General features: G+C 47.8%; 1 protein-coding gene across 1 annotated transcript; it reads right to left on the bottom strand.

Moving 5' to 3' along the window:
- Positions 1 to 1,442: 1,442 nt before the first annotated feature.
- Positions 1,443 to 7,771, bottom strand: LOC120653590 (anthocyanidin reductase-like). The gene is made up of 2 exons (XM_039931300.1): positions 7,667 to 7,771; positions 1,443 to 1,829 (listed from the first exon to the last, which is right to left on the bottom strand). Exons 1-2 carry the CDS (start codon positions 7,769 to 7,771, stop codon positions 1,443 to 1,445), a joined length of 492 nt encoding a protein of 163 aa, XP_039787234.1.
- Between the last annotated feature and the right edge of the window lie 17,059 nt (positions 7,772 to 24,830).

Consider the following 24,830-nt stretch of genomic DNA (forward strand, 5'->3'; position numbering starts at 1 on the left):
CTTCTTTGTCTTTCGTTTCTGGTTTCCACAACTCTTGCAGGGACACCACATGAATCTCGACCCTTCAGCTTGCGCCCATGCCCCTTCCAAGAACTCGTTAGTCTTCTCAATCCATTCATTGGTCATGCTAGCTCGAGTTACCCGGCCGGTGTACATCCACTCACGGTCATCCATCTTCCAAGATATCAGCGACTACTATCAAATTTAAATGCATGTAGAAGTTCGGCTTAGACTCTAGTAGGTAAAGATAGGTCCTAATCCCACCCGACCATACGTAGATGAGGTCAGTTTCCATGATCCCCTCCAATCCGAGACAGAATTTCGGCAGCACCTCCCCGCTGTTCTCGAGATACACGTCCCGGAAGGGAAATTGTGTATCCGGAGAACAATGGAGAGATGTTGCCAAGATTATGTCTCGGATGGAAGCGGACCATGGAAACTAACCCCATCTACGCATCATCGGGCTGTCCAAATAACATGGACAATTCGACCCAGATACGGCCATAGATATGTATAAATCTACATATTTCGAACCGTATCTGTTTCGAACGGGAGACGCCTAACCGGGTTACGTGAACTACGAACAGAATACGAAAACAAAGTCTTGTACACGTGCTCACCTACGGGCTCCACGGTCCGTGCTGCTCGACGACGGCTTGCGGCCAAGTGAACGAGTTGACAACGGTGAATCAACCTCCCTTTTCAACTAAAGAAAAAAGGGTGTCAGTGTATTTGATAAGCATGAAACTGGTCAATTTCAGAAGCATGTATGCTGTGCATCAGTTTAAAGAAAAATAACCAACATTTAAAAGGCTAGGCGCAGTGTATGTTGTTAGAATATAGCAATTCTCAATTCTCACAATTGTTTGGTTTCATGTTTTATGTTTATGTGTTTTTCTCAGACGATGGCAGTTGCCAGATATCTGAAAACTAGAAGTAGTTTCATGTGAATGCATAGTTTGGTTTGCAGAAATATAATTCCTCCTGATGCCTATTAGGATGCAATGATCACGTATTCTTTTATGGTTATCCAGTCATTAGCTTTATGCAAAATATCCATCATAGTTTCCTGCTCAACATCTAAAACCTTCTTTTTACCATCTACGCTAGTCCAGAACTCAATGCAGATTGGGGTATTGGGTTACATTTTACTTAAACAATAATAAGATACCGTATGCCAACATTAACCCCATTTTTCTTTCTTATCCAACAGAAATCAACATAAACAACTACTGATCGGTGCAAAATGGCAATAAGCTTCAAATCTTGGTAGTGGTAACTCCAGAATAATGGAGATCATACTGGAACCTACTAAATAAATGATCACATACCAGTAGTGGCTACCAAATTTTCACTCAATTTGCTGAAGACAGAAACTATCAACAGTGTGAATTTTGCTGCAGGCTGATTGTTTTCTTTTGTTATATTTAACAAAGTGTTTACTAAGTGAGCACCTTGGACACGCAGTACCCCCACGACGTCGGCTTCTCGGCTCTGAGGTGCTCGACGTCGGACCAGGAGCCCTCGTCCAGGACGTGCCCGTCGCCTTGCAGCTCCGGCCTGATGAAGACCGCCGCTATCGACGAGGTCAGCACCACGTGCCTCACCGTGCCGGCGACGGCGTCGTCGAAGCTGCCTTCCACGTCAAGGTCGGCGCGGAGGACCGTCAGGGGGCCGAGCGCCGGCGCAGGCTGCGTGGACCGGGGCCGCCGGCGTGGAGCGTCGAGGGGGATGGTTATGCGCCGGCCATGGTGAGCGGCGGCCGGAGGCGTGGAGGTGGCGGGCAGCCGGACTCGGCAAAGATTAGTTTTTGCTGAGTGCCTGACGACCTGCACTCGGCAAACACTAACGGCTGTCAGCCGGTTTGACGGCTGGCGCCCGCGGCGGCCACGTGCTCAAATTTTGCCGAGTGGCTACCCCGCGGCTCTCGGCAAATATATTTTATGCCGAGTGTTGGACTTTTGCCGAGTGCTGGAACTCGGCAAAAGTGGAATGTACCGTGTGCGTAATCTTTAGTGTTTGGGTATCGGCACTCGGCAAATATGATGTTTGCCGAGTGCCCGTGGTTTGGCACTCGGCAAAGAAACGAGCACTCGGCATATATGCCGTTTCCGGTAGTGGCCACACCCTGACGAGCCAAATGCAAAAGGGATAGACGAGGACAAGGGGAAGCAGGAGGGCGAGGGGGCCGAGGCCCGAGGGAGACAGCGGCCGGCCTGCAATCAAGAGGATGGGGGACGCCGAGCCGGGGCGCCGGCTGCGGTGTTGGCGCGGTCTCGGCCGCCGGCACCGGCGCCGGAGGCTCCCGGTCGTCCGGCCGCGGGCGGGGAATCCTGCGGCGACTCCGGCTGCGCTGGCTGACGGTGCGGTGGCTCCGGCGCGCGGTGCGCAGGCTGGCCGCGATCTACCTGGCGGCGCTGGCGGGCCCGCCAGCGCCGCCCGGCGCGGCGTCGTTGACCTGCCCGCCGTGGCTCGGCCTGGAGCCGTGCTTCGCCACGCCCTTCGTGGCCAGCACCAGGCCGTGTTGGTGAGCCGCCGTGCCGCGGACGTGCTTCTCAAGGCTGCACCGGCGGCGTCGCAGCTCGGCCGTCGGTCCACGGTGTCGCCGCTAGCGCGCACCAGATGACTACTGCGACTGCGCTACGGAGGAGACACCGAAAGAAGACGGCGTGAAGCTTTGGCGAAGCAAACAGTCAAAGATGCACGCATAGAGATATGGTATTACTCCTTCTCAGTTACTGCTTGTTCTTGTTCTTCTTTTTGTAAGCAAAGAAACAATAATCTCTAATTTCTTCATCTTAAATTTGTATTCTACCCACCGCAATATAATACAATCTAATCTTATTCTGTGGGTTGATCACTTGATTGAATGGATCCTCGATCGGTTTCCTGCATCAAAGCCGAGTTCTTCACCGCTAGGGGAAAAAGCAACGTGCGAGCAAGCGTCCAACGAGAGGACTGTCGTTAGCAATTAAAACCGAATGAACCTGAAGCGACAGGCGTCAAATCAAAAGATGTCGTGACGTCAAAAGTAATGCAGCGACACAAAGTAAAAAAAAGGAATTAAAAGGAGAAAAACCATCCATCTGTGATCTGTCCAAGAGTCCAGGACCTTATTACCATGCTGCATGCCTAGCTATGCGGCTATATATATGCCTACTACAATGTTGTGAAACACAAACACAAACACAAAGGAGTAAGACCAGTCTCAATGTGTGTTTTATGGAGGGTTTTATAATATCAAATATTATTAATTTTACTGATATGACAAGGAGAGAGAAGAATGAAGTTTCATGGAATGTGAGGAGAGTTTCATCACCACGAAACTCATCTGGCACAATTACCTAATTTCTAGTCTAGATAACTGTGCCATGAAACTGTACGCTGAGACTGGTCTAAGAGCTTCGTGAACCGTGGCTAAAAATACCTGAAACCAATCTATCATCGGGAACAAAAAGAATATCGCAGATCCCCAACTCCCAAAGATTAAAAAAATAAATCATGCATGGTGGCTTCCTTCAATCGACAATGCATGCAGTGCGTTAGCCATTCGCAGACAAGGCAAGAGGCTGCGCTAGCTCCACTCCGGCCACAGCGTCGTCGTCTGTCGTTAGCAGCACGCATAAGCAGGCTGGAAAATCGCGGATCCCCCTGAACCCTGAACATGCTACCCGGCACTGGTCTCGAGCACCAGATGCGTGGCCGGACATGGTTACTGCCATGGCAAGCCATCACCGCGCGCTGCGGCGCTCATTCCATCCCGATCCGCAGCTGGAAACTCGCGCCCACGCCTGCATGATTGACGAGGTGATTCCAAGTGTTGGAGAGCACACTTGGGCTGCCCGTATACCATGGATCTGACTCTGAGCCCCGATCCAGTAGACCTGTTTTGCCCATGCATGAGGCCATGAGCTCTAGCGTTCCAAATTCCAACTGGGTCTGCATCTCGAGGATGACGCGGGGAGCGCGCGCGGCAGGCATGCGAGAGCAATGACTCTGACATCTCATCTCAATTCTGCCCAGCAAAGACTTGCATTGTTTAGTTCCGTGTCAAAAATTTTACACATCAATCACATCAATATTTGAACACATGCATGACATATTAAATGTAGACGAAAAAAAATCGGTTTTCATAGATTGCCTATAAATTGCGAGACGAATCTTTTGAGCCTAATTAGTCCGTGATTAGACAATAAATTGCTACAGTGTGCCCGCCGTGCGCCGGCCGTTAGGGTGACTGACGACGTTTATCCTTTGCCGAGTGCCGCTAGATGGCACTCGGCAAAGATCAAACTTTGCCGAGTGCCTTCAGCCGACACTCGGCAAAGGTTCTTTCGCCGAGTGCCTGAGAATCGGCACTCGGCAAACATGGTCAATTTTTTTAGGCCTTCAAATTTTTTTGTTCTCTACTTAAATTTGAGAATTTAATCCCTGGTAACATAAAATATTTTTATTGATCTGTTTACTATATTATGTTAATTTTTTGGTTTGTGGGGAATAATTGGTCAAATTTAATTTAAAATTAGAATTGGGTCGAAATTTCGAAATCAATGAATGGAAATGTGTTATTTATGTACTTGAATCAAAACTGATGTTGTATGTGCGATAGAACTTAAAAGTTGAAGCATCTTTATCACAAAACTTGATCACAAGCGTGTGCACGGACGTTCGGAAAAAAACCAGAAATAGCATACAATGTCTGAAAATCATGGGACTTGTGCAAATCTCTTGGTTTCATGCGAGGATAGAGTGGAAAAAATTAACAGTGTTTCGGACACGTGACACATACGCCGCTTACAATCCGGAGGATCTCCGAAGAAGTTTTAGAGAGATGCGTAGTATCCGGTTGGATTTCTGGTTTCAATGAAAGTCACATATGATTTTCAATGTGAAACTTTTTATATAGAGAAATAACAACAAAATATGTGTCATGTGAAAATTTGGTTAGTTTTTGAGTTTGTTATGTATATATAAAATTATTTTTGGCATACATTGAAAATCAATATATTTAGTTTCAACTTGATCTTTAAACGCATGAACTAATAGAGTTATTTGCATGAAAACATGAACCATAAATTGTTGCATTATTTTGGGAAATTATTTAGTTGATAGTCACTAAAATTTTGTTACATACCTCATCAAAACGAATTTGTTGATATAAATAAAATTTGACTTTAGAAACACATGAAATAATAGGTTTTTTTGCCTAAAATCATGAAACATGAAATACAATTTGTTTTAATTTGAGTTTGAAATAATTATGCATGAAATAATGTTTTTTTGAATTCATGTCTTATCTGCATTTTAATTCGCAATTTGTTGTAAAAAAATTGTTTGCCGAGTGCCACCTGATCCGGCACTCGGCAAACAAATAAATGAATTTTTTTTAGATTCTTTGTCGAGTGACGCAATCTGACACTCGGCATATCCGTGTCGGCAAAGAACCGTAATACCCCCGGGCCCAAGACTTGTCGCATTTTCCTCCCCGCTCCTGACCCGCCGCCCCGCCCGCCCACGCTCCGGAGTCCCGACCCAAAGCGCCGCCCCGCCCCCGCCGCATCCCCGCCGCTAGGCACTAGGGGTACCTGCAGCCACCTCCACACCCGCCGCTCAACCCACCGCCGCTGCCATCCCCGCGCAAGCTGAGGCCGGCAACCCAGGAGGCCGCGACCCCCGCTCCCCCGGCGCGCTGACGCTGCAGACAGGGTTGGCGAGGAGGCCGCGACCCCCACTGCTCCGGCGCGCTAACACTGCAGACAGGGGGCCCGAGGAGGCCGCGACCCCCGCTCTTCCGACGCGCTGACGCTGCAGCAGTCCTCACGGCCGCGACCCCCACTCCTCTCCAGCGCACAGAGGGTCTTGCGGCCCTCACACGCGCCACCCCTACCCTAGCGCAGCGGCGCAGGCCCTGAGGCCGCCGGCCGACTGCCGCCTGGGGTAGTTTGCTGATTTCCCGGCCTGCGTCTGGGGACCAGAAGACCAACCCATCCTGCTTTGCCTCTTGACCACCTCTCGTGACGCACAACAAGGCCATCAACAATTCAAGGTCTGGACATGAATCATTTGCAACTTCATTTTTTTGTGTGGTTTCTAAATCTTGCTGCTGGAATTAATATTCTTATTGGTGCAGGCATCTTCTTAGGTTCATGTCCATCGTTGGCCTCACCTTGGTATACATCTTGGATACTTTTTCCCCTAGGCGACTGATCTGAATGTTTGGGAACCTCTCTTGGTACTTAAGATTTTGCTACTTAATATTTTGCCCATATAAACTGGTTAATTATTTTTTAAATGCGTAGTCAGCATTAGTAGCACATGTTTGAGGCTTTCAGCCATTCAGTTTTTAATGCATAGTCAGCAGTAGTAGCACGACAAGTATTCGTCGTTTGACAAACATCGACAATTCTTTACTACTGACCATCCATTTAGAAGAAACATTAAGAACTTCACGAAAGGTGTCATAGTTACACAACCTGCACCGCAGATGCTGACGGGTGCCGTGCTTCATGCTCAGATAGATGCTCTCCAAGTCAATGATGCAGGTGGTTTTGTGGGATATGGCAAAGAACATTCCTGGACTCAGATCTCTGGCTTGTGGAGGCTTCCCTATATTAATGATCTTCTCCTTCCACACAACATTAATGTCATGCACACTGAAAAGAATTGGGGTGAGGCTCTTTTTGGAACTGTCATGGACATCCCTGATAAGACGAAGGACAACATCAAGGCTCGAGTGGATCTGGCAACGTTGTGTGATAGACCAAGATATGAAATGAAGACTCCGAGACTAGGGAGACAATGGAGGAAGACTCCAGCGGATTTCGTCCCAACGAGGCCCCAAAAAAAGGAAGCACTAGAGCGGATCCAAAAGTTACAATTTCCAGATGGGTATGCAGCAAATCTGAGGAGGGGAGTTAATTTGACTACCATGTGAATCAACGGGCTTAAGAGTCATGACTACCACATATGGATTGAGCGGCTTCTTCCGATGATGGTTCGAGGCTATCTCCCTGATAATATATGGCGAGTGTTGGCTGAGTTGAGCAATTTCTTCCGCCAGCTGTGTGCTAAGGAGTTATCTCGGGTCGTTATTTCAGACATGGAAAAAGTGGCCCCTGTGTTGCTATGTAAGCTGGAGAAGATCTTTCCACCCGCCTTCTTCAATCCGATGCAGCATTTGCTTCTACACCTTCCGTACGAGGCACGGATGGGGGGCCTATGCAGTACCGTTGGTGCTATCTAATTGAGAGATGTCAAAAGGTCCTTCGAACAAAATGTAAAAATAAATATAAAATTGAAGCTTCTATTGCAGAGTCATATTCTGGAGGAGGTGTCAAACTTCACAACCAAATACTATGGTGACAATCTTCCCAGCGTGCATAATCCACCCCCTCGTTACAATACTGGCGATAATGAATCGAGTCTCAGCATCTTCCGAGGACAACTTGGAAGTGCAAGTGATGCGAGGTACAAAACCTTGAACCATGAAGAGTGGCGTTGTATCATGCTATACGTGTTGACCAACCTTTCCGAGGTGGAGCCGTGTCGGTACCCCTGGACTGGGGTACCCCTTCTTGCTGTGTCTAGGCAAGAGCCTCGTAGTTATCCTTAACTACGCGCTGACGTCCTGAGCAGCCGGACCCCCGTGGTCCAGAGCCCTTCTCACCCGGCCAACGGCCCCGGACCCATTCCTTGCTAGGGAAGTGTCCCTGACGCCACGGTCGCTCCAAGTCCACTCCGGTGGCCCACTCCGGCGGAGACTGCTGGCCATGGTCGCTCTAAGTCCACTCTGGTGGCCCGCTCCGGCGGAGACCGCTCGCCACGGTCACTCAAAGTCCACACCGGTGGCCCGCTCCGGCGGAGACCGCTCGCCATGGTCGCTCCATGTCCACTCCGGTGGCCCACTCCGGCGGACACCGCTCGCCACGGTCGCTCCAAGTCCACTCCGGTGGCCCGCTCCGGCGGAGACCGCTCGCCACGGTCGCTCAAAGTCCACTCCGGTGGCCCGCTCCGGCGGAGGCCGCTCGGCACGGTCGCTCCAAGTCCACTCCGATGGCCCGCATCGGCGGAGACCGCTCGCCACGGTCGCTCCAAGTCCACTCCGGTGGCCCGCTCCGGCGGAGACTGCTCGCCACGGTCGCCAGGAGCCAGGTCCGGGGAAGTGGTGCTCGCTCCCTGAGCGGTCCGAGGTCCGTGTAGCCGCTTAGCCTGGTTCCGTACCCTAAGCCTACACCTTCGCCGCACTGCGGAGAGCGCTCTAGTACCTGAACCTGGCAACAAGTGCTCCGGCCTCTAGGGGGTCCGGAGCACCCGCTCAAGACATGAGCACGCCAACACAACCAAGTTGCGCCAGAACACATCACGATAATGGCCCCACCTGCGGGTTTGTACCTCCCTCGAGGTGGGCCCGGGGGCCACTGTCGGTACCCCTAGACTGGGGTACCCATTCTTGCTGTGTCTAGGCAAGAGCCTCGTAGTTATCCTTAACTACGCGCTGACGACCTGAGCAGCCGTACCCCCGTGGTCCGCAGCCCTTCTCACCCGGCCAACGGCCCCGGACCCATTCCTTGCTTGGGAAGGGTTCGGTGATGCCACATGTCCCGGAGAAGGGAGCGCTCAGCCCAAATAGCTAGGGGTCCCGGACCTCCCATGGAGCCCCGGACCACCTACGGCGTCCCGGACCCCCATATACTATCCGGACCCCTCAGCGGGGAGGGAACCGACACCCCGCCTGGGGCAAGTCCGGAGCCGCCACGTGTCCGCAGGCGCGGACACGTGCACGGCCGTGAAGCTTCCACTAGAAGACTCGCCCACCTACCGCATTCAATATGGGAGACGTAAGTGCGCACTGCCACAGCAGAGCCTGAGGCGACTTTTGCCAGGCAGCACTGTTGATCGCGCATTACCAAGGCACACAGTGCAGCCGCTAGCGCCGCCCACGCCACGCACGTCAGTCTGCTACGCCAGTTGGACACGACGGCTTGGCTTCGCCCATCATGACGCCTACGTGGTAGACCCAACAGTCTACGCCGCAACCTACACTGCCTCAATGGGCCCCTCGCCGACGGGACAGAGGAATCCTCCCCTCGGTCAGAGAGTCTACAGTGCGATGAAGCATTTCCGGGAGAGATTCTCAACCACTGTAGCACCATTGACGTCTTTTTCGTGGTATACTATACATCCTCGTTGGGCCCACCTGTCGGGGTCCAACGCTTGTGTACGCGTCTCCCTTGCACTATAAAAGGGAGACGCCCGTTAGAGAAGGACTCAAGTGAGAAAAGACTGGGAGACAGAGGATAGACTCTTGCATAGCAAGAACAATACAACTCATAGTGGACGTAGGGTATTACGCATCCGGTGGCCCGAACCACTCTAAATCCCCGAGTGTTCTTGTGTTCTTGCTTCATGAGTAGACCTGACGAATCGCTTGCGCTTCCACAAGTAACCACCCTCTGGGATTATGCGGGTGCACTACGCCACCCGGATGTGGCCCTCCTTGTAGAGCCATGACAAGCCGTATATTGCGTAAGTTCTCAACATTGTGCCCACTTCACGAGTTTTTGTTTCACAAGTTTCCACTACTTAGCATCCAACCCCCTTTGTCATTTTTGATACAGGGAATTTCAACAGCTATTTTGGCGTCGCTCAAGGGCTCCAACCCCGATGGAAATGGAGAGTCTTCTTAAAAATGGCGCGGGAAATTCACAACCCAATTTCATTTATTGGTTTCAACAGAAGGTAGTCTTCAATTCATAATTGTATTCTATTCCGTTGTCCTCGAACTATCTGACAAACTATCCCGCATACGCTTGCAGGGTCAAACTGATTCGTCCATGAGTGCTGAGTTGAGACAAGTTGCCGATGGTTTTAGCTACAGAGTCAAGTCGTTTAACGTTTATGACGTGAACAGATATCGCTTCCACACAATGAGATACGAGCAGAGTCAACCCAATCGAAGAACCACAAATTCCGGCATTTTTACGCCAGGTCAAGACGGAGTCGAGTATTACAAAAGAGTTGAAGAAATATACGAACTCAAGTTTCATGGTTCTGTACCGCTCACTCCAGTCATTTTCAAATGCCATTGGTTCGATCCAACATTAACAAGGCATACCCCTAATGTTGGCCTAGTCGAAATTCGACAGGATTCTACGTTACAAGGCGATGATTTGTACATTGTGGCTCAACAAGCCACACAAGTTTATTATCTCTCATACCCGTGCCAAACTGACCACCGTCTTCGGGGTTGGGATGTTGTGTATAAAGTATCACCACACGGCAAACTTCCTCTCCCAAACAACGAAGATTACAACAATGATTGAGAGTTTTTTCTAGAAGAGGGGCTACAAGGGAGTTTCGAGATAGACTTATCCGACAAGATCGGAATGGAAGTCGACAATGAAAGGGAAGTTGACGAGGAAGGTGGAGATGAGGTTCAAAATATTCAGGACTTATAATTACTAGAGCGACTACGTTTAGGCAGAGACAGTGAAGACGACATTCCTCCTTCAGATTCTGCTGGTTATGTTGACATAGCTGATAGTGATGATGAGGATTACGATCCAGCTAATCCCGATTATGATGACTACTTCTAAAACATGTATGACTCGCAATATTTAATATATATTATGTTAATTTGTAGTTATATTTTCTTTATTTTCATTTATTTGCAAGTATTGTTTATCTTGACTAATTTGTTCACTCTTTTTTATTACAGGTAACTAAACAAAGAGGCCAGGAGGTCACAAGATGACTTGGCTGAGCTCCTTGTACAGGGGCAGTGGTGGAGGAGGCGGTAGTGGGTCCGACGCACCCGAGGGGTCCGGGAGCCGTAGTGTTCGTAAAGGTGGTGGAGGAGGGGGAGGGAAAGGTAGAGGGAGAGGGAGGGGTGGAGGAGGAGGTAGTGCGAGTGGTGGAGGAAGTAAGGTGAGGAGGAGGAGGGAGAGGACTCCTTCTCCTATAGAGGACAAGGAGGAGGAGGAGGAGGAGGAGGAGGAGGAGGAGGAGGAGGAGAAGGAGGAGGAGCAGGGGAGCGAGGAGGAGGAGGAGGAGGAGCACGTGGAGGGGGAGGAGGAGGAGGACGAGGAGGAGGCCGAGGAGGGGGCGGCAGGAGGTGAGCGGGAGGTGTGGTTTTGTGGACCGTTGCAACTCCCACGACGTCCGATACCTCTAGCGAGACGCCCGATGATTCGGCCATTAGAGCCTAAGTATGTTCGTACTTCTTTATTATGCATTACATATGTTTGCCATCACAATACTAACTAAAATTTTACCTTAAACACTCTTGCAGGGGGTGGTTTTCTGTGCAGCCTGGTGAGCACAAATGGAAGCCCAATGGTATCTTGGGTCTTCTGTGAAGGCAGCACTTCCCCGGGCTCATGATGCATGCTGGGGTCCTGGAGCCGGAATACACGTGGGACCACTACATGGCCAGCCCGGACGCTACTGATCGCGAAGGAAGGAACTTCACCACCAAAGCAAGTTGGCCGTAGCCTCTGCCGAGTACAAGGAAACTTGGGTAAGCTCACTAATTTCTTCATTCTTTCTAAAGATATATTTTGATGTCTTACTAATCATCTTGTTGATTTCTTGGCAGTCGGAGTCTCATTCAGGCCAGTCTTGCAATGACTTCACGGCGTACGCCATGTCTCACATGGGCAGGGTGATATCGGACGTGGCCTACAACCCGGCGGCTCCACCAGAGGCCTACACAAACCCCAGCATCCACGCGTGCGTCAATGAGTACACGGAGGTGGGAAAGGTGCTCCACGGGGAGACTTGGGATCCGGCCACCGCGCCACTCTCTGGAGAAGCCATCATGAGGGCGGGTGGCGGGAAGAAGCACGGGCGGTACTGGATCGCCAACAGCTTGGTCGACACGGCGAGTACGCCCAGGCTCTCGCAGCTTAGGGCAAGTACCACCGACTCGACCCCGCCCATACGCCCCCGGCCTGAGACTTCAGTGGCCAGCGTGCACCAAAGACATGTTAGTTGAGATTTAGTTGTCGTTCTATGATTTTTATGCAACTTTGCTTCGTATTGTAACATGGATGTTAAAATCTTATAGACCGAGATGGAGGCAAAGTTTGCGGAGGAGAGGAGGTGCCGCTTGGAGATGGAGGCCAAGCTGGAGCAGGAGCGGAAGCTGAGGGAGGAGCAGTCGGCGTTGTTGCAGAGCATGGTCACCTGGATGCAAGGACTTGGCGCGTCGATGAACTATGCGACGCCGCCTCCTCCCTTCGCCTTTCCAGCTCATCCTTACCTCCCTCTGGGACCTTCTGGCACTCCCGTGAGTATGCTTTGTTAGTAGGTTTTATTATATCTTTGTAATTCTTACTCAATTTATGTGTTCCTATTTGCAGAATCAGTCGTGGAATGCATCGAACGACCCTCCTCCGGACCAGAACTCGCCGGCAGCCCCGTGGCAAACTTGGCCCTCCCCACCTGACCGTGAGTGACTTGTAGTACTAGATCTTGTGGTATTAATTCTGGACTCATTCTATGTATCAGACTTGTGTTGGCAGATGTATCATATCGGACTTGTGATATATGTGATGGATTTGTGTTATTTGTATCGGTGTTATTATCGTAATTATCAATTATATATTTGTTATAATAACTGCCTGTAATTGTAAGACCCGGCTCGGGATAACGGCTAAGATCCACTCTACACGTTGAGTGAACCACACCTGCTAATTAACTCTCTCTTGCGCTTTCGTCCTCGCTTCGCGCAAAAAATTACAACCGGAGCTAATAGCCTTCCCAGGCTCAGCTATTTAATCTGGTCTGCCTCAGTATCGGTAACCGATATGGGACTAAGCCTCAGGTGAACAGTGTCCCGTGCAGCTACAGTGCCCCCCAGTACCCGACCTACCGTACCCGACATTAGGCCCGGCCCAATTCGGTGCCCCTGCACTCGCAGCTACAGTACCCCTGCTACAGTATCCGCAGCCCAACACTATTCAGTTTGGCCTACTGGCCCACTTAACAAGGCTGGGATGTCACAGTAATGTCCCTGCATGCAGATATATTTTTGTTGTATTTGTATTGAAAAACAGAGAAAAGAGGAAAAAAAATTTGGTCACTTTGCCGAGTGCATAAGCCAAAACACTCGGCAAAGTGGTCTTTACAGGGTCAGCAGAAAAGCTGCTTTACCGAGTGCTAAACTCCTGGTACTCAATAAAGCTTCGAAAGTTTGCCGAGTGCCGGTGCCTGGCACTCGGCAAAGCTGCCACGTGGGGCAAAACTTTGCCGAGTCGGGGCTTGGCACTCGGCAAAGCCGCCGTCAACGGTTGCCCCACGTGGCAACTTTGCCGAGTCCCGCGGCTCTCGTCAACCTCTTTGCCGAGTGCCCGAAAAAAGGCACTTGGCAAAGCCTCCTTTACCGTCAGGGACTTTGCCGAGCAAAACCTTCACCGAGTGTATAACTGCCTTTGCCGAGTGTGCCTGACACTCAGCAAAGACGCTGAATCCGGTAGTGGTCGTGTACCACTACCGCGAGACCGTGCCCCGTCGTTGTGAGCTTGTGAAGGAATGCGACAAGCGGATGGAGCATAAACTAACCAATGCATGCCAGATACAAAGCCAGTAGCTGGTTGTTGATTCACATGGCTGTTGTTGCTTCAGGATCTTGTCGATCTTTCAGTGAAAAAATCAAGCAGGATTTGTAGTAACTTCACTAAGTTGCTCGTCATGACGCCCCCAATCAACATGGCTGGGCACCGTTCAAAAAAAAAAACATGGCTGGGTACCACCGAGCTCATGCGCCCCTGGGCCGCGGCGTGGCCATGGCTGGGCACATGTATATCATTTTCAATCTCAAATACATGTATGATATGATCCAAGTAATAGGTAAAATCATGAATTTAGCACAAACGTGCTCATAAAAACATGGTAATTGTAATAGCTGTACTACGTCTCTGATGGCCGGATTCATACATGGTTTTGGAAAAAAAAAAAAGAACTAATGCATCCAATATGTACCTGTCCACTTCAAGAATAGGAAGATTATACTCATTTGCCGGAACACCAACAGTAGGAAGCAGCGACTTTGCTAGGGCTACAGCATCAACTTGTCTTGCATCATCGTCCGGCTGTGGACCTCCATCGGCAACTTGTCTTGCATCATCGCCCGACTGTGGACCCCCATCGGCTGCCCCGGCGAGGGCGCCCAGGCCATCAGGAGCCACGGCTAGGGCACCAGGTCCTGCGGCCAGGGCGTCAACTGCTCCTGCCGTGAGCAGACCAGGTCCTGCGGCCAGCCGGCCAGGGCTGCCAGCCCTGCATCGTCTGCAGGCGGTGGCTCCTGATCCATGGAGAGAGATCGGCAAGGTGGGGGGAGGGAAGGAGAGGCAACGGGCGTTTCTGCAGGAGGGGGCGTGGCAGATGAACTGTCGCGCGAGGAACATCGGGAGGCGGGGCGGCGGGCGTTTCTGTCGCGCGTGAAATGTCGGGAGGCGGCGCTAAAGATGAACCGATCGACAAGGGCAAGATCGATCGGCAGATGAAAGGACGAGGGGCAAATACGGATATCATGAAAAAATACATATATTTAGGATTATCAAATGAATTAAAATGGGCATAATGTTATGTATTCTGAAGTGCAAAGGTTTCGATACCTATTTTAGCGAAGCGAACGTTAGGAATTTTATTTTAACGAAGCCACTTGTTTTGAATCCTATAATAGCGATTTTCTCCAGCAAGGACGGGAGCAGCAACAGGGGACGGGGGCAGCGACCTCAAATGCGGCCACCACCCTCAGATGCCAGTGCCATCGGGGATGGGGCGGTGGCTGGGGATTGGGGCGCACCATCAAATCCAGCGGTGGCTGCGTAACAGGGCAGCTCACGGGAGAGGAAGGCGCACGGGAGAGGGAGGCTGACGGGAGGCGGAGGTAGCGACGGAGGGGATGGCGTGGCGGCGTTGAGGGAAAGACCGCGAGGGGATGGAGGCGACGGAGGAAAGAACGTGTGGGGAGACGGGGAGAGGTGGATTCGCTAGGGTATATCCTTTATTTTCTTTTTTTATCTGGGTACATTTCCCCTGCGCGCCGGCTTGAAAAGCAGCGCTGGCAAGGCGCGCGAAACGAAAAATCACCGCACCAAAGAGAAACCAAGTGCGCAAAGTGATAATAGTTGGCGGCTGGTGTCCAAAATTTGCTGAAGTAAAGTTCCTTGCGGTGGAATCTGCTCATTGTGCTCGTATTTTTCTGGATTTATTTTAGGATTTCACGACGTGCCCGTCGATAGCGAGGCGTTAATGGTGACTTCGTCAATTTTGAGAATTTGCCGACTCAATTTCTCGGAGGAGCTCCACTGCTGGAGAAAGGCACATCAGTGCCGGCCACAGGGACCGGCACTAAGCCGGTCTCTGTGGCCGGCACTAACGTGACAGACGTTAGTGCCGGCTACTCTGACCGGCAATAACGTGCGTATGTTAGTGCCGGCCCGAAATACCAGCCGGCACTAACGTGCCCGACACCGCCCGGCGCCTGGCAGCAAGGTTAGTGCCGGCTGGTATAACTGGCCGGCACTAAACATTTTTTTTCTTCTTTATGTTTTTTTTCTTTTTCGTTTTTATACGTATGGCTATGCGTATTTCTACCGTATGTGACTACGTAGTCGTACTATTTGCATTGCACAGTAATATTAGGACCGCATATCACACTAATATTATATATATATATATATATATATATATATAATGTATGGAACACTTCGGAGTTCAAAAATACTTGAGATATTACAAATTATTAAGCATCAACTATAGTAATGTATCAGCTTCCTCGTCGTCGGATCTTGATCTTCTTTGACGACGCTTGTACGGAGATCGCCATGAAATAATTTTTTTTCAGTATGATCCCACAACGAAATCCGCCAAACAGAATAATTTGCACATTAGCATGGAACCAACAGCTCCTGAACACGAATAATTCTGCTAAATTCACAGTACTTCGACCATTTCAAATAAACATAAATGTTTATAGTATTTTCAGGATGAGGTCATGGTAACAGAACAAAGGATTTACCAAGTGTCTGATCAAAATTTTAGATATCAATTTAACTTGGGCAAAGGAGTTCTACATATTATAGTGTTATAAGAAATACATTTTTTTAATATATGACCCTTCATATATTTATAAATGTAAGAACACACTGACATGCTCTTCTACCTTTCTCATATTTATACCCTTAACTTCACTATGCTTCTTATTTGCAATACATGCACCCTGCCGCCAAACAAATAATTCAGAGAACAAAATGGAACTAAGAATGCATAGATGAATGGCCCGCCATCTCTATAACCTTGTTCAGTTTGTTAGTATTATAGTAAGTAAAGAGGCATCCTCTGTAAATTGATTAAGCATCCTTTTTGTGTTATAGGCGCACAAACTTGACTCTGCATCATCTGTACTATGATTTAGCTCAAATATATAGGGGTAGCTTAGAAACAAAACAGGATATGGATTCCAGCTTTGCTTGCAGGCACAAAATTAGAACAGTACAAAGAGTAAAATGTCAAATTATTTTGGAGATTCAAAAAACCACATCTTAGAGACCAGTCACAGATCCAATCAGTTGATGGGCTGATGGCCCCAATTGCTGCATCAAGAGGTTTCATGGTCATATGTGTGTATAGTAGGCCTGACAGAAGTGTGTGTCAAGAACACCGATATCTAACAAATTACAAACAAATTCAGAGGTGAAACTGAAGAGCACACAAGTTGATGTCTGCACTAATGTGATGTTGGATTGATGCAGGATTCAAGCATGTAGAGTTAGGCTTCTTGTTCATGTAAATTATTGTGACGTAGAGCTATGACACAAACTGTTGTTTAAATTGCTGGCAGATAATCTGATATCCTTACTGCATAATGCACATAACAACTGGGGACCTATTCAGAAAGCTGCACCTCTGAATAGTAAGCGTGAACACATCTGATTTATCCACTGAACAAGGATTATAATAGTAAGACATTATCTTATTTTTCCAGACTAAGATCAACCTAAGGTCACATTCACATCCATAATAATTCAACGTGGGCGCACATCAGGCTATCAATATTTACAAAAGATTTTATTTTGAACAGATCACAATATGGAATTCAGCAGATGCAGCGAAAGAAACTGAAAAAAAAAGAATCACAGAATACCAAGAATAGGGTACTCAAGGACAGCCTACCTCCTAGTCTCCCGGAACAGCTATTCTAAAGTCATAATTCCAATTAACAGGGTAATGATCATGTACCAGGTATGCTGATAAAACGGATTATAAGTAGTGGCACACCCTATGAAGCCAGATTTCACATGTGACCCAAGCCATGCCCATGTAGATAAGCTGAAACTTGTAGTGTCAAATATGACACTGATTCGTACATCAGTCCGGCTAACTTAGGCAGCATACAACTGATTTTACCCAAATCAAAATCTAGCAAGAAGGAAAAAGAAGATGAGGAGAAGGGGAAGGGCATGAGACATGCCAGAAGAGATGGGGGCGAGTCGCAGGGGATCCGGAGACGCAAATCAAAACCTAGCAAGGAGTGCAATCAGTACATAGCAATTGCTTGCAGAGCTTAAGCAGGCAACCGCTCCGCCTTGTTCCAATTTTGTCCTAATGAACCAACTAATTGCACACGGGAGGAGCCGAGCTGATGAATTTTGTGCACGAACTGCATCAGGAACACACCTACACGGCGAGGAGGCACGTCGGGGACGCCACAGTGGTGCGCAGTGACGCCAGAGCGGAGCGGCGTGATGGCGTCGTTCTCATTGAGCCGCGGCGTCGAACCGCAGCGGCGGTGGGGGCCCAAGGACGGCGAGGTCGAGGCGGCGCGGGGCAGCTGGCCGGCCGGGGATGGTGGCGACGAGGTCGGAGCGGCGGCAAGGGCAGGCGTCGCGTCGGGGAGGCCGCGCCGGGGACGAGGCGCCGGGACGGCGGACGATCAGGGTGGCGTGGGCGCGCGAGGACGAGGACGAGGGCACGCGAGGTCGGGACGGCGGCCGGGACGGCGGATGACCGGGGCGGCGCGGGCTCGCGAGGACGAGGAGACGACAGCGCGCGATGTCAGGCCGGCCGGGACGGCGGGGGACGACCCGGGCGGCGCCGGCGCATGAGGACGAGGACGAGGGGGACGACCGCCGGCGGCGGCGAGGACGAGCCGAGTGCGGCGGCGGCGCTCGAGGCACGTCGATCGAATGAACCAAGTGTGGGCACCGATCTCTGTTTTGGGGGCAGAGCAGCACATTAGTGCCGGCTAACCTGCCCTCGTGACATCAGGTGGTGCAGTTTAGTGCCGCCTGATAATTCTAGCCGGCACTAACTTGCTCCAATTTTACCGGCCGGCACTAACATGTCTCATCTGGCGGGAAGCCAAAATTGGCCGCGCCAATTCTTTTGTACCCTAAATTTTTAATATTTAGAATAATATAACAAAAATTTATTCATAATAAGTTTAATATTTACAATAATATAACAAAAAATTATTCATAGTAGGCTGAATAATTACAATAATATAACAAAAAAAATTTTCGCATATTGTTAATTATATCTACACACTAATAATAGTAATCGAAGTAGAATATCCAACACAAATAAATATCTCAACATCCAACACAAATTATCCAAAGAAACTAGAATATGCAAACTATCGGCGAAACTTATTTCTTGTGGAACTTATGTACAAATTAAAAAAACCAGAAGCTGAAAGTTTATAAGACGATGAAAGTGACAACTCGATCAAAATGTTTTCTTTTACATAAACAAAGCATAGAAATTTCTGCGACAACAAGCAAGTGAGAACCATTTCTAAAATTTTTCATTTCTTGTTTCAAAAGAATAATATATTCTAATTCAAAAGACAATCATCACTTTTAATGCTCATTTGATTATAACTTAATATTTAGGATTTCTTTTGGATCATTACTTTTATAAAAAAATATTAAATCAACTTTAGCAGAAGTTTGTACTTGCTTTCTAATACTAGAAAATTCCTAGTCTTCCTGATTTTCATAAGGCACAGGCGAAGTTAAACTCATGATCTCAATGTCATGGATATACTTAACCTAGACTTATTCATATAGCTCTAAACACTGTATTTTCAATATCTTAGGTGCCGTCAGTATACACTGTAGCAGAAGTTTGTACGGAAATTAGGAGAGTCAAGTTGATAAAGAAATGCCTTCTACTGTTCAACAGAAATAGTTCGTATAAGTTTTTGTCAGACAAGCAGATGAGAACCAATTGTCATTCGTCGTTTCAGAAACAATCCCAATTAAGAATTTAAACAACAGCCTTAACCAATATATTTTGTTATAATTTGACGTCTTGGAGTGTTTGGACCTTTATTTTTAGAAACAACTATATTTTGTTGATTCACTTTTATAATTGAGGTTTTTTACGGTGTACAATACCACCATTTAGTCGTATATTGTATAGAGAAGATCTAACCCTTTGTTAGTAAGGGTAATCTAGTAATTAATACCTAATTATAATTGAGAGACAATTCTACTATAAATATGTCCCCGTGAAATAATTCAAAAAAATTACTCTAAATGTGTTATAGTCAAACTATCTAGTAAACCTTCTCTAAAAAGTAACAAATCAATTCTATTTTGCTCAAATTAATGAACAAATTAAAAAATTATGCTCATTTTTCCTCAACCTTAAAATCACAATTTTCTTTATCTAGAATGCATGAAACGAAAAAATAAACACCGTGAAAAAAAGTGGAAGAAGCTACTAACCTTTGGTGCACTTGGATGGGTGAAATCCACACAAATTTTAGGGAAAATGGGCACCAACTCCCCTCTAAAACGCCATGGGAGAGAGGAGGAGGTTGGCCAAAATGGTTTGGTCGGGCTGGGGGAAGAAGATGCGCAGATATATACATGGCAACTTAGTGCCGGCTAATGGTTCTAGCCGGCACAAAGTGGCGCCGTTTAGTGCCGGCTAGACCCATTGGCCGGCACTAAGTTGCCCCGAGCCAAGTTAGTGCCGGCTAGAATTCCCGGCCGGCACTAACCTGGCTTCTGAATGTTGTGGCTGCTGTGTTAACCGTTGGGCGATGGCATGTTAGTGCCGGCTGGGATGTCTAGCCGGCACTAACGTGCCCACCGGGTCCTGTTCAGGCACGTTAGTGCTGGCTCCTTGTTGACCGGCACTAACGTGCTAGTACCAATGTGGCTTTCTCTAGTAGTGCTCATAGGGATAGGGTTGCATGCATGTATTCATAGGGGTGAGTGTGCATGCGTTTGTGAGCATATGCGTCTGTACTGTTTTTCTCAACAAAAAAATTGGCTAATTTTCTTGAGGGTCCGGCACAGTTTTTCTGTGCGTTTTTTTTCACCTGGCAGATTAATTACTATTTTTTGTGAGTATTGTAATTTCCATGTGGGTTTTCGCCTGCCCGACAGGGTAATTCATAATTTTTCAATGTGTACTGCCTTTTTCCTATACGTTTTGCTAATACCGACAGAATAAAAAGAATTTTTCTTTGTGTTCTTCAAATACAGACAGATTAATTGGTCACACACAGTGAAATCTTCGTTTCCAGTAGTGATCATGTTGCTGTTGCTAACCACCAAGAAGTCACAATAACTTTACACCAATAAATATAGTAATTTTTTATATAAATCACTGGTAACAGCTATATTGCAGACAGTATCAACATTGCAATGACCTTATGTTCATTTAACACCATTATATTTCTTATAATGTATATCCAGATGGGATAGTAGTGGTTCGAAGGGACCTAAATCAGTTGTCTTATTCAGAAAGCATTTTTCTTTGAAAGATATATCTCTTATTTGGTAGTGCATTTTTACACTTTGTATATATTTGAAGGCTATATCACTACTACAGAATAGGCCTTTGTTCCAGGCCATTTGTCCCGGCAGCCTTTGGGCCCGGGACAATAGGTGGCTTTTGTCCCGGGTCCAACGGCTAGCCGGGCCAGCGGGGGGACAGGGGCCTTTTGTCCCGGTTGGAACCACCAACCGGGACCAAAGGCCCCCCTTTTGTCCCGGTTGGTGTCTCCAACCGGGACAAAAGGCCTTGGCCCCCTTATCCCCTTCCCTCTCCCTCCGCCCGAGCCATTCAGCTCACTTGTTTCTTGCTGTTCTCGGCTCGGGAGAGAGGAGTTCTTGCTCATTTCTTCACCACATTTGTGAAGATCTTTAATTCTCTGTCCATCCATCGGCGCTAAAGGTTTGGGGCTTGTTTTTCTCTTCTTCCTTGGCTTGTATAGCTCATTTCATGCTTTAGAAATAGAGAAAATGTGTAGCTAGCTCATTTCTTGGACATTTAGCTAGATTGCATATGTAGGTGTGATTTTCTTTTAGATTTAGATGAGTATGTGGATAGTAGAAATTTTTAGAATGAGTGTAGACACTTCATGTGATGTACTTGTATACATGACCATATTGTGGATAGTTGATTTTTGTATTCATGAATGAATTAATGAAATGAGTATATTAGAATTTTTTGTATTATGAATGGATTATTTTGACACTCTAGTGATGTATTAATTCAGGCTCACATTGAAACCATCTAGAAACTAAAAAAATCTTTATTTCGAAACAAGTATACGTCGTTAATCTCCATCCAACGGTGATGGCACTACCTTTCGGGAATACACGATGCGCTATAAGCACGTCGCGAATCGGTTGGTCGCATCACCAGCATTTCCGATTGATAAGAAGACAACATTTGACGCAGTCAGCATGGCCGTTGTTGTACTGAGAGCATATGAACGAGCATGCTGCCTGTGCCAAGTGTTGTGCCTATTAATCGTAAATGTTGGTGCTGCGACTGGCCGATTGGTGACATCCTTGTACCGCACCGTGTCCCCCCGAAAGGTAGTGTCATCACCGCAGGGTTGAGGTTACTGATATATACATTTTCAAAAATAAAAGTTTATTTTTCTTCTAGAGGGTTTCTGGATATTGAAAAGAGTGTACTCCTGGAACTGAAGGGTGTCAAAGTAATTAGAAGTTATAGAGAATTCTTTCAATTAATTAGAGATTTCTTGAGGATTAATGATACATTTCGTCTTTTTTATATGATTTCATTGTTATTTGCAAGAGTTATTAATCTGATCATTGTAATTGTAATAGTAAATAATTTTTGCATTGTAATGGTAAGAATTTATAATTTTGTGGAAAATAAAGGTATTTTTCAGTAAAATATGGCTTCAGCAGCTGGAGAGAGTGGCGCCGGTGGTGGTGATCGTTGTCCTTCTGGAGAGAAGGCCACAACTCGAGTAGGTCGTCGGTCCAAAAAAACCTAATGCTTTTCATAGGGCAGCGCTCCGTTATTTGGAAAAAGAATATAGAGAATGCATGGCAAGGGGCGAGGAACCTCCGTTTGATCTTGAGGATTTATTGCGGCGTTACGGTTCGTCACCACCAAACTCGGAGGTTTCAGCTCCGCCATCTTCTTCTGCGCCAGCAAGAAATCCGTTAGAGCATTCTGCGTTCCAACGCAAGGACGGTTGAAAACCTATGTGTTGTTGACCGAATTTTTAAGTTTCATGTATAGTACTCCTTTGTTAAGTTCTGTAATAGATTAAGTACTTCTTTTAATTAATCAAGATGTATCATGGATATTGCATATCTCATATCTTTTAATTATTCATGTTATGTTACATTTAGTTTAATTTAGGTTTGATATATTTTATTTATTCGATACGTGTAAAGAATTCAAATCGATTTATTTCTCGACCTCATCCATCGATCGGTACTTAGTCAAATGCTCGCAAATATGTGGATTATTTAGAGAATTTTTTAAGGGTTTTATTTGTATTCATATTTTAGCTACGATGGACCCGCGACACACAGACGCGGAAGACGAACAGTTCCTATTGAATATGATTGGTGAAGGTCAAGGAGATGTCCCTGAACAAGCTGATGATGGCAGCAATACCGACATATATTTGAATATATCCGGTGATGGAATTGAGCGACCATCTATTCAGGATGACGCTTCTGCTGAACAAAGTGCTAATGTACATATCACAACTATATTTATTTGTAGTGACAATCATATTTTCATCTGAATCTATATGAATACTATGAATGTTTTTTATAGCCGTCTGGATCATCGTCGCAGCAGAAAAAGACGAAGCGAGGCCCAACAAAAAAACTGGAATGGCGGTTCATTATAACGGAAGTTGATCCAAATGGCGAACCGATCGCTCCAGAAGCTGCCGCCAAAAAAATTCATAAGACAATCTGGATGTATTGTCAGGGACCACATCCCGATCAGCTTCAGGCTCTGGAAAGCTTCCAATCCAAGCGAGGAACGGGATGCGGTACCCGAAAGAGAAAAAGAATGGTGCTGGCGGGAGCTTAAGAAAAACTTCACGGTTCCAGCTGAATCCGAAGAGATATGCAAGCGCTGGACCCTGAGTAAGATGGCCGAACAGCTGCAATCATTCAAGAAAATTTTGACAAAGAAATATATCAAGACTGGGACCACACCCGTATTTACCGGCGAGCTCGAAAAGCTCAGGGGTCACTGGGATGCATTTGTGGAATACAAGTCTTCAGAGCTTGGGCTTCAGAAGGTGCAGAAGGCCAAAGACAACGCCTCGAAGAAAGTGTACCATCACACTCTATGCCAAGGAGGCTACAAGCTTGCAAAACCCAAATGGGAGAAGATGGAGCAGGATCTGCTTGATAGAGGCATCCAACCTGCGACCATGAACTGGCCTGAATGGTCAAGGACCTGGTTTTATGGTCACGGGGGAAACTTGGACCCATTGACTGGTGACTGCATCTATGGGCCAAACATCCAGCGAGCAGCCCGGAGACTACAGGAGGCTATACAAGCAGCGGCCGAGGGAACATTCCAGCCGGATAGAGAGAGGGACGAGCTGACTTACGCCCTTGGGAATCCAGAGCATCCGGGCCGCACAAGAGGCAAAGGCGTGGTTCCGTGGAAGTATGGGTTCAGGGATTACATTGAATCATATAGAAGCCGGCAAAGAAGAAAGAATGATGAGCGGGAGCACTTAAAAAGGCTAGAGGAACGGCTCATGTCACATGATCAAAGACTGGAGGAAGAGGTTCAACGCCAAGGGGCCATAGCAATGAGCAAGCAACAGCAAGCGCAAACGGTGCCTCCAGAGCCTAATGTCGCAGCCGATCACCTGTCTCAGCGGAAAAGCAGCTGCGCTTCCACAGACGTCGCCGTCGCCGAGCCAACGGGGATCCAGGCCGCAGTTGAAGCGTCGGCCCCGTAGTGATTTCCAGTGGATGAGATCACCCAGCGGACACCTTGTGACCTGCAGACTGCCGTTAAGAACTTAATGTTCACTGTTGCGTACGGTACCGCCATGCCTATCCAACCAGGCGACGTGTACCACGGGAAGCAAATTCCGCCTAGATACACAAGAGTTGGCGTGGAGCAGGTGTGCCTGGGTTGGGAGACGCTCGAGCTTGATATTCCTGGAGGCGATGGGGAGAGGACACTAGCAGAAGCCATTCATGGCTACATCCTATGGGATAAGCGCTACATTGTCCTAAAGTCGGATGATCAAACACCAAGACCGGCATCTCAGCATGCCTCTCCAAGACCGGCATCTCCGCAAAACTCCCCAAGGGCAGCACTGTCTCGGCAAAGTTCACCGGCACATTCTCCGTCACCATCATCTCATGCGCCGATGAACACTCAAGCGTCACCGTCGCCTCCATGGTCACCCCCTTCGCCGCCGGCAAAGAAGCAGAAACAGCCGCCGGCAAAGAAGGTAGCTACACCGGCTAAGGAGCCTCCAAAGAAGAAGGAAAAGGAGAAGAAAACCAAGGAGGCTCCTATTAAACCCTGGGACATGA

The sequence above is a fragment of the Panicum virgatum genome, chromosome 1N, assembly GCF_016808335.1.
Source record: "Panicum virgatum strain AP13 chromosome 1N, P.virgatum_v5, whole genome shotgun sequence".
Lineage (NCBI taxonomy): Eukaryota > Viridiplantae > Streptophyta > Magnoliopsida > Poales > Poaceae > Panicum > Panicum virgatum.